Source organism: Dendrobium catenatum, unplaced genomic scaffold, assembly GCF_001605985.2.
Source record: "Dendrobium catenatum unplaced genomic scaffold, ASM160598v2 fragScaff_scaffold_601, whole genome shotgun sequence".
Lineage (NCBI taxonomy): Eukaryota > Viridiplantae > Streptophyta > Magnoliopsida > Asparagales > Orchidaceae > Dendrobium > Dendrobium catenatum.
Genome location: NW_021319063.1, coordinates 1,153,284 through 1,169,089, shown reverse-complemented (window position 1 = coordinate 1,169,089; position 15,806 = coordinate 1,153,284). Strand labels below are relative to the sequence as shown.

At 33.2% G+C, this 15,806-nt stretch overlaps 1 protein-coding gene across 4 annotated transcripts; it reads right to left on the bottom strand.

Annotated features, from left to right (window-relative positions):
• Positions 1 to 1,818: 1,818 nt before the first annotated feature.
• On the bottom strand, positions 1,819 to 14,211 carry LOC110116288. Of its 4 annotated transcripts, none has more exons than XR_002305431.2 (4): positions 13,474 to 14,211; positions 7,360 to 7,431; positions 7,204 to 7,265; positions 1,819 to 2,537 (listed from the first exon to the last, which is right to left on the bottom strand). XR_002305431.2 is itself a non-coding variant. In XM_020849812.2 (3 exons), the coding sequence occupies exons 1-3, from the start codon at positions 14,122 to 14,124 to the stop codon at positions 7,263 to 7,265; spliced, it is 726 nt and encodes a 241-aa protein (XP_020705471.1). In that variant the 5' UTR covers positions 14,125 to 14,211; the 3' UTR covers positions 6,989 to 7,262. The 4 variants fall into 4 exon arrangements, 1 of the variants encoding a protein (XP_020705471.1); XR_002305432.2 differs by having other exon boundaries at positions 1,819 to 2,530; XR_002305430.2 differs by lacking the exon at positions 1,819 to 2,537 and adding an exon at positions 6,686 to 6,942.
• Between the last annotated feature and the right edge of the window lie 1,595 nt (positions 14,212 to 15,806).

Sequence of the window (15,806 nt, the reverse complement as noted above, 5' to 3'; positions counted from 1 at the left end):
CATCATTAAGAAAATACAATTTAAAATAAAAATTTATTTAGAAACTGAGCTGAACTCTTAAATTAGAAATACAAAATTAATTAAATAATGTAAAAGTATTATAATTAGAGTTTATTTGAGACAGTTACAGTTTTATAAAAATTTATAAAAATATTATGGTAAAAATAATTTTTTAAGTTATTATTAAAAATATATTCTTAAGATAAAATTTTATTAAGAGTCATGAGAAAATAATGGTCAAATAAAACTACTACTCTTAAAAGCGAGAAAAAAAAATCTCAAATAGAAAATTTTTGTCATAATACATAGATTGGCTATTTGAAGAAGTAAGATAGCTAAAAAAAAAAAAAAAAAGATAGCTACAAAAGATGTGATCGGTGTGGCTAACAAATTGTTTGAGACAGTTTTATTTATTATTTTCTTGAAACAATTTTTTTACTATTTTCTGTAATAATTTCCTAACAACAAAAAATTATGAAAGCTTTTAAAAATAATAATTAAAAATTATCCCAAACTAAATCTTAATAGCAAATTAAAATAGGCTTTATGCTGCAAATAGTACAATAACTCAAAGTTCTCAGCCAATATGAAAATATAGTGCCCATCTGCAACACATGAGGATCAAAAACCTCAAAGCTTTCAAATGAGAACCTTTAATTTAACTTAGTAGATTAATATTTTAAAAAAATATTACTACATTTTTAATCGAATCATTATAAGATTACATTTGTGCTTCGGTATTCCATTTTCTATTAAAAAAAAAAAAAAGTTAACGCCTGATTTTCTGTATCTAAAATATGAAAAGAAAAGCCACAAAAATTGAGTAGAATTTTGTTCACTATTAAAATCTTGAATTTTTTTTTTATTTTTGGGAACGGGGGTATCTACTTTCTATCACCCTCTTAGAAGGCGTTTGGCGGTGCAACTAATCCCCGGCTGACCTAGTTGTAGTCAACCCACAGACGTCAGGTCCACGCTTAGTGTACTCCCTCAAAGGAAGCGAGCCGCTCGGGAGAACAATCGAACATGAGTTTGAAGGTTCCGACCCATGCTTGCCCACATACCAACCAAGCTAAACCCAGTTGGTAAAATCTTGAATTTCAATTGACCATTCCCAATTAGTTGCTATAGTATTTTAGAATGCCAAGTTAATCAACTGAGGAATCTAATAGTATTTTGATGCATAAATAGTTGCATTTCATCAAAAAATTTTGTCTCATCAAGAGCAATCTATTAGCCTTAAAACACTGGAATAGTGGTAGCACCGATCATCATCCCTAGGTGCTTATGATAAGCCCTCAAATGAGAAATTATTACGTGCGAACACCAGACATAACATAGGAATTTAAGATGTGCCGCGTCACCCCTGCACACATCAAATGATGATTTGGCGCATCATAATTTGCCTCTGATGACGTCTGGCAACCACACATAATAATTTCTCAATGAGAGGTAGGGGGTGCAATCTTGGCCACCCCAAGCTGATTCAAACAGTTCTAATCTCTGACTTCATCGTAATTCTTAGATGTTGGCAATCATTGAAAACAACATAGAAAGAAATTCATTTTGATTAGAAACTTGCAAATTTGAAGCCTAGTCAACACAATTCTTGACTGCTTAAATATTTAAAATTTGCATCTGAAATTCTATTGATTATATGAACTTGGCAATAGCTTCCTCATCTATCTAATTAAGTTTTATTTGAGAAAATTTAAAATTTTATATTCTTACATTTAAAGATTTTTTTTAAGCCACAGTTTCCAAAAAAGCTCTTGAAAAATTATAAAATTTACAGAAATTAGTATGAAGAAGATCCCGTACAGCACAGCAACGGAGATGACCAATAATTAAACTAGTTCTTGCAGGTATTCATGATTCTGAAACAAGAGTAGAAATTCTTGGGCGATAACAGCTTAAGATATTAATTGTACAGGAACTATATATATTTTGGGTCATATAGTAGTAGGCTTCAGTTGCCAATACATAACATAGCTAGCTCGCCTTTTTGAGCTTCCCTCACTTACTAATCTCTCAAGCCCTTGCGGCAGTCCACTTATAGCAAACCATATGATAGCGGCATCGAAATGATCGAGGATGATGTGTCGGCGAGCACAAACAATATTGCCTTACTTCTTCGTCCGGCGAGCTCTCTTCAACCACAACTGGTAATAGACGATGAAGATGACGGCGCCGGCGCCAGCGATCCCAGAGCTCGAAGGAGCTTGGAGAAATATCAGACTGGCGTGAAGAACACATCGGGTCGCGCCACAGAAGAGAAGGACGAAGAGTAGATGTAGGAATTGATAAGCTTTATGATGAATTTTGCGAAGAAGAGATTGCTTTGAGTGGTGGAAGAAAGAGGAGGAAAAAGATGACAGAATTATTGTTTGTGGCGGCAACAATTTGGCATATAGATAAAGGGGAATGGAAGCGCTCTACACGTCTATTGCACTTTGGAGTCAGCAAAGCATCTTTTTTTTGGCTGCTTTCCCTACTTGCTTGTATGCTTTATCTTCTCAACTATCAAAATCTGGAGACTTCGAAGTTGAAGAGGTTTAGTAACCTTAGTGGAATATTGCTTAATTATTTTTTTCCTTATTTTTTGCTAGACTATTGAAATTATTGTTGATATAGTTCATTATTATTTTAATATTGTTATATAGATTTAATGCAAAATATATATAAATTTTTGCTGATAAAAAAATACATAGAAAATGTATGAATTACAATTTTTTTGTAAAGGAAAAATAGCCAACCATAAAAAAAAATAATAATATTAATAATTATAAAAAAAATTATAAATTACACAGATAAATTTAAAAATCATTAAATTTTAATTTGAAATTAATGTTACACTAAAAGCAAATCTAAAACATTTTAAATTCATCCGGATAAAATTTGGATAAAAATATCTTAATATGATTTTTATTCATAATTATATATCATTATTGACAAAAGCTCTTTTTTTTAAATACATTTATTTACTATTAAGACTGTAATACTAGGACAATATTGTGAGGAACATAATGCTCGGGATTTATGCAAATTTAACTTGAAACTGATCAACCTAAACTGAAATCATGCCACACGTTGGTTAGATCAAGCCTAGTAGCACCACAAATGTATCAACGGCCACAAATAAGAAAGGAATGTCTGATCAACCTATTAGTTCAGCGTGAAATCTGATTGTGTCGATCAATTCGAATATTTGATCGTATTTCTAACAATCCAAATTTCTAAAAATAATTGAAAATGGAAAATTTTGACTTCCTGTAGAGAGAAAAGGAGAAAATCAATTTTTAGTGATCAGATCATTTTGCCGCTTTTATAGAAATTTTTTAGATCACTATAGATGATTTTAATCATTTATCTGTTTTCAAATATATTGATTTTAACTGTTTGATTATCCCTAAAACTTATTTTATTGCATTTTCTCCAAATTTATTAAATTTTTACCACACAACTTTTTACATTTTCTCGTACTAATTATCTGAAACATTTTGACTGTAACATTGATTGAAATTCACCAGGTAAAATAGAAATTACTGTATTTTGTATTGTTTCTACTGATTGAATAACAAATATTTTTACTATAAACATATTTTAAATACAAATATTAGAAATAAATGTGTGTATATTATTGAGTTATAGCTTATCGTTATTATTATGATAATAATGTGTAAGTATAAAAAAAGTTGGTTTCACTGATGTTGCATGGAGGCTGACTAACATATACATGATGGTGAGCCGATGGGCTTTCTTTTAAATATTATGGTTTAGTATTATTCTTTACTGATTCACATGATACTGATTGGAGTTATAAGAAGTTAGTACTGTGCTGACGGGCAAAAAATGACGACTCTATTTATCGAGCCAATGGGATACTAGTGCTGATAAATGCTTACTAGAAAAACACTGCTTAAATCATGACTTCTTACTTGTTTAGTGAGACTATTGAAATGCATGTTATTGATTCATTATTACTATCATTGTACAATTTTACTGCTTCATTGTTATTGTTTACTGATTTACTATTACTGTGCGGATTTACTATTCTGCACTGATTTACTATTACTACCACTAATTTTACAAACTACACTATATTAATACTATTATCGATACAGACATCAATATTACTATTGATTCATTGTACTAATTACTAATACTGATTTACTATACTGATATTGTGCATATGATTAAAATACTGGCTTGATACTAAAATAGAATAACTGGATAGGATTTATACATCATTATAGAGTTTTACTGTATTGATATGATTCCGACAGTCTTTGCCAATAATTTGGTTTTGCCGCTTTATATGATTTCTTTACTGATTAATAGTAATAATACGATGACTATTTATCAATTCGACACACGTACTGATCTATTGGTTTCCCCACCGTATTGTTTTATTACTCACGTACCATATTGTTTTACTGTTCACAAATTCTATTGTTATTGTATGTGTATTTTACTATTTATGCATCAATTCAAGATCATATGACTATTATTGTTTTGAATTGATTAACGACATACATACTGTTTCTTTTATCGTGCTTTGAGTCAATTGTAGGATTGAATGACCTGTGTGTTTTTTAGCTCATTATATGTTTAAATGATTTCATGTCAGAGTAAATGATCAAAAGTGTGAGATTGATAAAGATTCTCTAAGTTTGTTATTTTGTTTTTATATTTTGTAGTTATTCTTTTAAACTCAAGACTAGAAAGTTATGTCGTAATTATAATTCCGGAGTATTTTGTATGATTTTGAGAGCAATAATAATATATACTCAAGACTTCAAAACTTTCACCGTATAACTTTTTATATGTTATAGATATTGAGATTTTGACCATTGAATATTTTTTGAAAATTTTATATCAGTGTTTTAGAATTTATATAATTTTTATCAAATAAAAAATGTGACAATTGAGCTCTCAACCACAAAAAAATGAGTACATTGCAATCATTGAGACTAGCATAGAGATGATATTACTGCAAAGTTTCTTGACAAAACTAGATAAAGGGCAAAAGAATGAGTAGTTGCATAGTGACAACATAAGTGTTATTCATCTAGCCAAAATTGTTTAATTTCATGCCAGGACAAATCACATCTAACTTCTGTATCATTTCATCATATCGCTTTTAGAAGATGATCAATTATCTTTAGAAAAGTTACACAACACAAAATCCTTCTAACATGCTAACGAATTTGATGACAATTGATAAACTGAAGCAATGTATAGCTTCAATTGGTTTTTATGAAAGATGAGAGAAAGGGTGAACTACAATACATGCACTATTATAGGTGCTACATATTGGGAGAATGATTTATTGCAATCAATTTTCAAGTGGGAAATTGCTAATTTTGTGTAAAAGCTGATTATGTCGATCAATCGGATTGTATTGTTACCTCTAACCTTAATTTCATTGATTAAGCATGTTGGAGGATCGCAGGGGTACTCCCCTTGCTTGAGTTCAGGTGTTTTGCAACACAACATCGTATAGTCTAGTTGGAGACGGATCGAGAGCAGAGCGATGCGGCGCTCAAACCCCGACACCACAACATTGTCAATAACTAGAGACAAAAAGCTTAGCACCGAGGCGCTCTAAACCTAGCGCCACGGTGCTGCGAGTTAGGCTGGGCAATTTTCATTCTCATTTGTCATGTTTAACTCGAAGAGTCGTGTCTCTTGGAATTATTGAAGTGTGTCTTTGTCCATTTTGTGTGTAAAATGATGCAAGTGTGACCAGAGACAAGTAGAGAGAGAGAGAGAGAGAAGAGATGTACAATTTTCTCTTAATTTTCATAATGAATTTCTTGATGTTATGTGACCCGTTATTTTTTCCTGATTTTGAATTTATCCATGTTAAATCATCATTTGCACTTTTTTTTTTTTCCACTGGTTTTACTTCACCAACACAACCTAGGGTAAAATCATGCCAGGTGTTGTGATGAAAATAATGCTCGCTACATTCCACACTTCACCCACTCATTGAGAAATGGGGAAATTTTAATGAATTTGACATAATAGAAATCCTTTCAACATAAAAGTACACTTAATTATTTTAGTTTTATTATGAATTACTTATTATGATATAATAAATACACTTGTAAAAAATTATTTAATCTCTTAATGCATTTTAGCCAACAAGTCATTAAGTAACATTTCTCCTCAGCTAAATATATAGATAGTATATCAGTGTAGCTTTGACAACATTATCTTAAAATTTCGATTGATTTGTGTCCGGATTATGTCATCTCCAGCTATGTGTATGTTCAGCGGGTACTCATAAAACTATAGTGAAACCACTCAAAAATAAACATGCAAATTGCAGATTAACTGACAAAATTGCCCTTAAATGCAAAGCACTTCAAGCAAATCCAACGGATAGAAAACCCATCATGACAATACTTAACTTTGATACCCTGACCCGGATTTCTTACATTATAAATTGTCAAAATCTCAATCATCCATTGGCATTTGATCCCACGGTCAGGATGAGAATCCGTGGGAGGCTCACCTGGATCACGCCAATATCCTTCTATATTTGGATAGCTGAATTAGGAAGGATTATAATGAGGCAATTATGTATCAATTAGAAGTTATTTATTTCTTTATTAAGACATCTTGTATAGATCTATAAATAGGGATAATTTTGTATAATAAGTAGAAGGTATTTTTACCCTTCTCAAATTCTATGAATTCTAACATAAATATAGAACCAAATTTACAAAACAGCTTCAATCTCGAGAGCGATTATTCCGTGCAAACACTGAACATAGCTTACCGTCCAGAGACGAATCAGATGCAGTCACATCATCCAGTACCAAGCCCCGGTACCGAGTAGGGGGTAACGTGACGCATTTTCATTGAGCTCTGGATGGCGTTCAGTGTCCGCACAGAATAATTTGCCCAATCTCGAAGATGGTTGCAGAGGTTCTTGAAAGAGTAGAAATATACAATCAGTGATCAATCTCACCACAGATAAATATAAACAATACATTCGAACAAGCATGATATTGATAGTAATTACAAGAAAAAAAAGGATAAGAAACATGACTACAATATAAGCTGCACAAACCACCACATTAGACTAATTACTATAGATTTACTTGCAGTGAATGTTAAAAAGCAGTCATTACTGATATCATATATTACAAAAGGGCAATATGAGTAGTAGAATGACAAATTAAAGCTTACCAAAGTGAAATCTGATTTGACATTATCAACCGAGATCCGCCACCTCAATCATCATTGCATCACTGAATGAAGGTTATCAGAGAAATGGATTAGTTAATTCAGAGTGGCTAGAAGTGCCTCCAGTAGTAATGGCATATCAATACAGAACAAACTTACCGCGGGATGACAATCTTGAAAACTGATAGTTTGATCATCTGGATTTACACGAGTTATACATGAAATTTTCCCCTGTGAAATAAATCATGAATAAGATATAGTATGAAGTACAAAAGTATAAAGGCATGCATCTATCAAAAAAAGCTAAGATTTAGTACAAATTCAATATTAATCCAAAAAAGTTTGAAGGGAATTTGCGCAGAACTGCACCTATCAATTTGCTCTTCTATATAAATTTGCTCTTCTATTCATTATTAGAATCTAATGAAGAGCTATACTTGCCACCAATAAAAGAAAATTGACAAAAATATGTTACAATCAATTCAAATTGTTAACAAGGTTCACTAGTTTGGCTTTCACCAAACAAACCTGCACAGTTACAGCACCACGACACAACAAAATTAGATAGCGGCATAAACAGATATGTATATAGCTTAAGGCCATCTCTCCCTTTCTCAGCATTACAGCAATTGGATGAGCACCAAAAAACATTTCAAAGCATTACAGCAAGCTAATATATCAGACCCAAGCATACAAATAATTTCACAACTATTTTGGTCCCTAAACCCTAAAAATCAATTTGGTCCCTCAACTCCTTAAAAAAGGGTATTTTTGATCCTAACATCAAATTTTGGGGTTAATGATGTTAAATCAACGAGTATTTTTTATTCCTCAAAAGAGTTGGGGACCATTTTGTTCCCTCACAATCACAAAGAGTTGAGAAACCATTTTGATCATTTTCTCTATACTAATTTATATAAATCAGTTTATGGCATTAAAAAAATTTATGGAAGTATAGATCCTTCTTCATTTATTCTAAAGATTTTAATCATTATACAAGTATGAGACACAAAACCCTTCCAGAGAGGCAACACATGCTCATCATATTACTTTTTATTAATCTTTTTTTCCTCATTTTTATTATCCTTTCCAGTCTGAAAAAAAAAATATCATAGTAATAATTTTGTATCATTTGACATGTTAGGTGCTTTGAAATTTAGTTTTCAAGCTGAATTGAATTCTTTAATCTTCTACTTTATTATTTCAAGATTAATATCACGTCCATCTTTTATTAAACAATTAGATGACATGGTTATGTCACACCTCACACATTCAGGGCATGCAATGCTGGTGAAATGTGTTTATCCTCATTCAGCTAGTTTTGCAAGCTATTTTCCCCATGATGGTGCCAGTGTTATTAAAGAAGATTTCGGTGCTAATGGTGATGATGATTGTGATGCCAACTGTGATGATCAAATTAGTGATATATCAATATGCTAATATTTTGTGTGGTTATCTTGAGAATTATAGATTTTTTTCCCCCATTTTGTAAGGCAATACAGTATTTGCATTTACATAATCATGTCTAATGATTAATATTAATATTGGTGTTATTGAAAAATTAAGTTCATTTGATGAGACATGGAAATATAATTATAACAAAACATATGTACGAATTTTTTAAGAGAAACACCAAAATGGTCATCTAACTCTTTAAGAAGGTCAAAATAGTCCCCAATTATTTAAATGTCTCGTTTTAGTATCTTCACTTTTCAAATTAGGACTTAAATGATCCTATGAAAAGACTAATTTGATTCTTATTTAAAGAGTCAAAAGATCAAATTGATATTTTTATATATTCATGGATTTGAGAATGTTACCAAAATAAAAGATAGCAGTCTATACTTAATACCAACTAATCTTTCAAAATAATTGAACATATCCAGCGCCATAGAAGCCATCCAAGTATAACATCACAATTTTCTTCAGCGCATTAATGGCAACACAATCATCACATTCCCTCCACCTTGTTTCCTAATTCAGAATTTCAATAACTTGAGGATGCTAAATGCTGAGGAAAGAAATGGTTGTGCTTTCTCCTACTCTTTGGCTTTAAGTGTTCTTAAAACTAGCAGCCTTAGGTAAGCAAAGAGAATCTTTTGAGCTTATGGCCTTGGAATCCTCATCCGTTCTAGTACAAAATAGACAGTGAAGTGGATTTTCAACTTGCAAGTAGATGGAACTATGAATGGATCTGGTTATGACCAAATCCTGGCCTGATCTGCTAGGAAAAGTCATTGAGTAGAGATAACGATAAATCCTCAAACTCAATGGCTTTAAACCCCTCAACACTGCACGCTAAGCCGTGACTAACAGAACAAGGAGGTTGATACACGACAACAACCAGAGAGATAATAGAGGGGGAAAATGAAAGGAGTGAGAAAAATTAACATGATAAACAATCATCATGCTTGAACAAGAAGATTCTCTCTCCCAGAAGGAATTCATGTGCCACGCAGAATCAAAAATCAAAATGTTGAAATAAATGAAAAAGACAGATCTCAACATCCACAATAAAATTTTATCCATGCCAAAAATTAACTAAAATGACTCAAAAAATTTCATATTTATATATGGAAGAAATAGCAATTTGCTAACAAATTGTAGTATTGATAACAAACTTATATCATATTAAAGGATAAACCCTAACAAAATAATAATCTAAAAAATATAACTAACTCAAATATTCATTAAAAAACAAATACTAAACTATGTCCACATCAGACGGTGGACTCACTAGTCACGGACCTATAAATGGATAAGATTCCGCCCAAAAGTGCATATGAATAAATAGATATAGCCACTGCAACGGTTTTACTAAAATCATTTTGGACATTCCAGTTACAATAGGAAGCATTGTTATACAAGTCCAATATACCTCCCAACTTCTCACTTGCCACTGCCGATCAGAGCAAGTTATCAAAAATATTATTTATAATATTATAAGATAGAAAGAAATAAAGTTGAATCCCAAGCACAATCTAAGAAAACAATAAGCCACAGTCAATCAGGGATTCTTCAAATAATCTATAAACAACAAGTTGGAGAAGCTAGTTAGATTACTGCAAACTTTGCAAGAAGGTCCAAATCTAATCTTACAATAAAATTGCAGGCATGGTTAGGTTCTTCAGAGAGGAAATCAATGAATTCGTCAAATCCAAGTCCATGGTTGGCCTTGCAGAAATATATGATGAGATTCAATAGTTTATAGAGCTCTAATACTTCTAATAGGTTAAGTGTATGTAGATCCTATTTAGTTATCAACATAGGATGGCAACTTTAATTAAAAATTCCCCAACACTATCTTTGAAGTGATCAACCATCGTGGATATAATTAACATATAATAAACATATCGTTGAAGTTTGTTAGATTGTTGAAGTTTTGCCAAATCCAAATTTCTTCCAAAGATAGAACTGAGATAACAAACTTATGCTCGAGAGCTTGAAGAAATGGATGTTAGGTGGATACTGATAGGCACAAAACTAATAAATATCACAATTTTGTAACTTAATAAAAAATGGTTCACTTAGAAAATTCTAGGTAAATTCCAGCCAAAAATTATCTAAAATCAGGTTCAATTCGACAATGACAAGCTAGATTCTACAGACTACATTAGATCAGCTAATGACGAGCACACTAAAATAATATGAATAATTTCCACCAAGTAACCATTTTTGCAATGAATGAATATTCAGCTTATTGCATCACATAAAGGGGATGGCCAAAAGAACAAGGCATGAAAAACTTTTTTTGCTGTATAATGATAGCAAATATCATTGCCATAACATTTCAGAAGAAGCATAGTTTTTAAGTGTCTCATAATGTCATGCTGCGTGACATGTCAAAATTTTCAGCCATGACAAAAGGGTAGAAAGGACGACTATGGCTTCATTTGAGGCAGTTTTTGGACTGTCTTCGTAGCAAAAAAACTGCAAGCAAAATAAATGTCCATTTGTTTGAAACTCGACAAGAAAAAAAAATGTCTGTTTGGTTAAAAGAAGTTAAAACAAGTTTTTCCCTGCATTTTCTAGAACTTGCTTTAGAAAATTTAGCTTTGGGAAAGCAAAACAGAAACCTATAGTTGAGAAAGGATCTTTTAAAAAGTTCAAAAAGCAAACTCAGAAAAACGTAAGCCACCTAAAATGAAGCCTGTGTCAAATATAAGTACTTCTAATGTGCCAATTGCCAAACGGGTGCATGAAAAAAAAACAACCTCCCTTGTGATGTGCTAATAATAGAATAACAACAACAACAACATCAAGCCTTTATCCCACTACATGGGATCGGCTACATGAATCATTTTTCTCCATCGTGTCCTATTAAAAGTCAAATTCTCTTTTAAATCTAATAAAGAAAGATTATTTCTAATATTTTCTAACCAAATCTTTTTAGGTCTGCCTCTACCTTTCTTAACATAAGTCAAATCTAATACCTCTACTATTAGATTTTGAAATTCACCATAAGCAATTTGGATTGGTTAGCAGGTGAAGGAATACTTTCAAAACATTTGGCATTTACATCTACCGAAACAACTTCCATAACTTAAGTCATCTGCAACAACATCCTCACAAATCTACAGAAGTAATCTGCATCAGGGGATGTCTTGAACAACAAGAGAAAAAAGGAGCTAGCACAATGACCATTCAATAACAGCTCAATGTTCTACCAGATGATTCCAAATAATGTTGTCAATAAATACGAGTAAATCCTTCTATAGAGCTAAAGCTAAAGTAATACCTAGATATGATAGGTTGAGGTATTTTGGTTCCATTGTATGTAAGAATTGAGATGTACCCGAAGATATAACTTTTTTATATCTAGATTTACAGATGATGGTTAGAATAGAAAAGATTCTCAGAAGTGATATGCAATAAGATGACATAATGAAGAATTAATAATATTTTTTATAAAATTGCAATAAGGTCAGTAATATTTCATGCATTTGATTGTTGGATAATAAACACATTGATATTTAAGTTAAATGTGGCATAAATGAGAATATTAAGATTGATATGAAGCAATAAAAGAATAAGAAAAGACTAATTAATTAATGATTATATTAAAGGAACAAATGAAGTTAATTGAAAATAGACTTAGATAATTTGGATATATACAATGTAGGAGAAAAAATACACATCGTAGACAATAAAATAAAATTATTATAGGAGGGTTAGAAATGAGAAGAGATGGATCATAGAAAAAGGAGAATTCATAAATTAAAACTAACAAAAATGAAGATGGCAATGATGAAATTGAAATCCTCCTCTATTATTTTGTAGAGCAAAACAAATCAATATGCAATAAAGTTCTTATAAACAATCACAGAATGGTTGCCATTTCAGCCTCGTTATCATTCATACCAGCAAATTCTTCAAGGATGATGGTGGCACGTCAATAGAAGTTAAATTTGGTGAAACAAAGCACATTCCTCGTTGCTAAAAATAATTGCTATTTTACTACTACAAAAGGACAATATTGTTATTACATGAAAATAGGGGCCTCGCAACAAGAGAGTTTTTCCTCTGAATGAATCAGCTTTGTAATTGAATTGCCATGCTAGATTGCTCGATTGAGCACGGCTAACCTTCAGTCTTATTCAGTCTTAAACTGAGTAACAAGTCCTTCCAGTACTTAGCCAAAACAAGTTTGAAGAAATTGGATGGTGGGCGTTGGTAGAATGATTCTCCTTTATCCAACAGCCAAAATGAGGCGGTCCCAGACGGGCCAACCAAAAGGATCTCATTTAGAATTCACATCACAGTATTCTAAGATTCTAACAGAAAAAATTGAAATTTATCACCAAACTTCAAAAATCCAAAGCTAAAAAAAAAATCTATAAGGGGCTTTATTTGAGGTCCAAAGATTCCCATGGATAGTTTCAATATAGTTCTAATGAACTCAACTTTCCTATTAATAATGATAGCAATTATACATTTCTTTTTGTTTTTCGTTTTAGCTTTTCATAATATACTCCTCAAACTAAAATAAAGGATGCCCCTACTCCTCTTTCTATTTAACTACTTGTCTAGTTCATAACATCCATGCTGAATTCCAACTATCACATGAGAAGAGTCAAGCTAAGAACGCCCTGATGACAACCAGTGCTCCAACCAAAGTAAAAAAAATCAAGAGACTTATAGTAGCTTGCAACAGATTGATTGAGACTTGTTGTCTCCATCTTTATCTACATATATACCGGGATTCCAAGTATCCAATATTTTTGGAAGAGAAAAAACAACAGATCGTAATGAAGAAACTAGAAAAGCGTCTACCTTAATAGGAAGGTCGAAGAAGAAGAGTCGAAGCCATCCTTGGGCCTCGGTGACAGTATCAATCTCGACAGACCCCTTAGCCACATCCCCGATCAAATAAATCGCATTTTCCAGAACCCTAACCCCATCAACATGCAGATCTGCGTCAACATAAGACACCTTACGAGCCTCGACGCGCCCACCAGCAGAGGTCACGGATCCAAGCAGCTCCCCGCGGTAGAAGATGGAGGAGACAACCGAGCTATAGTCAATCGCAAGAAAATCAGGATTGCGAATCTTGATTTCCAATCCGATTGCAATCTGAATCGAGACGGCGGGAAGAGGCGTGACTCTAAATCGGTTTAGGCGGAGGCGGACGACGCTGAGCTCAGGGTTGGAAGGCCAGAGGAGGAGGATGGCAGAGGCGAGGAGGAGGATGAAGAAAAAGCCAGCAATAAGAAAGGAGGAGGCGGAGAGAACTCGGATGCAGCAACAACGTCTGCGGCGGCGACGTTGGAGGGGGTAAACGGGGAGTAAGAGGTAAGCAGGAGGGTTGTCATGGAGAGGGGAGGGCACCGGAAAGCCGAAAGTGGGAGCCGGTGGCTCTGGCTGCGGCGGTGACGGGAGAAAGGGGCGAAATTGCTCCGATGAAGCGTCCGGCGAAACGCCCATCGCTGACGTCGGCGTGCGATCAGCTCCGCCTCAGAATAATTTCTCCTTGGTTAGCTTCCAAGTAAAGGGTGGGATGATTTCATTAAAAATTTCACGAGGTTCTAATGAAATCGGAATCCAGCGATCGCTTATATATATATATATATAGACACACACGTCATACTCGACCTCTTTTGCTGTTCTTCCTTTGCTTCAATGGACCGTCATTTTTGACGTCATTTAATTGCGGATAGACAGTGCGACGCCAATATCAATATTGGCGTCGCACTGTTCATCTGCCCCATTTTGTTGGTCTCTACCGAACTTGCGAAAGAAAGGCGTGAACGACGGTTGCGAGGTAAAATGGGGTTTGATTGGAGATGAATCACGACATTTTTCGGTTCCACTGCATTTTGGAGTGAGAAATGAGATTTTTGGTTGGAGATGCTCTAATTGGGAGTGAAACTCTCCATCAATAAACAAAAGAGAGCTGTGTACCTCCACGCAATATCAAGGCCTGGTGGTCAGTTAGTAAGAGGGGTGTCAATATAATTTGATATCGATCTGATTAAAAAAGTTAATTAGTTGATCGTACTGTGATCTAAAATTTTGATCAGTATAATTAGTGTCAGTTTCGAGTTGACCTAAAATTCTTATTTTGACTCGAGAGAGACCCTAATATTATAAAATAGTGTAATTTGATCTCAACGGCCATCTGTTCCTTCAAGTACTCCCTCTATAAGTTGCCATTTTCGCTAGGGATTTCAATATTTGACACAACCAAAAAATTTGACCAGACCCAACCAAAGAATTTCAGATTCAGGCCAACCCGTTTAACATAAGAGTCAAGTTGATGTTCAAATTTCTAAACCGATTTTAATTTAGGTCATATTCTGATCAACTTGAAAACCTAATATTTGCCCGAGTGTAACTAAATTTCTTCATTAATGTCGCACGTGTTTCGTTGTTCTTACTTCTCGCGACTTTTGGCTTTCCTCTTTTGTTTCGCTTTGTGCCCTTGTCCTCGTTCCCATCTGCATTCTTCGTGTTTCAGTGATTGTTGTAGCCTCGATTTCTCAAGAAATTAGATCACAATCACAAACGACGAATTCAGGTCTCCTTTCTCCCCTCCTAGTTAGGTATTCCCCTTCATGTTTCATATTTTGCTAGTATATATCGACGATGATAGGATGATTGTTTGGCAAGTTTTGTAGTCTCTATTATGAGTTTTTTGTTTCCACATTTTTTTTTATATATTTAGGCTTCTCAAACAAAAACCTTAGATTATTTTTGTGTGATTCACAAACCCTAGGTGATGTAAGGGATTGTAGTGAATAAAAAAAAATCCTAGGTGATGTCAATCCTAAATATTATTACACGTCCTTTAATCATTTATGATTTTTATTCGACTATGATTACATCTGATCTCTCTTAGCCTGAAGTTTTGGCAGTCTGGGCTGTCTAGGTAAGGGAATAGGAATAGCTTTTAGTCTTTTATTTCAATTTTTGTGGAGAAATTTGATTTATTAGATGCTCTTTTATTTAGAATAGTGAACTTATTTATTTATAAGTATAGCTAAGCTTCTCTAGTTCTTCTCATCTTGGTTTGATGAGTGAAATGATTGATAAATCATAAATTCCTACATACATCTTCCTTTAATTTTGTTTACAATTATGTATGTATGAATTTGGAGTTTAGATAG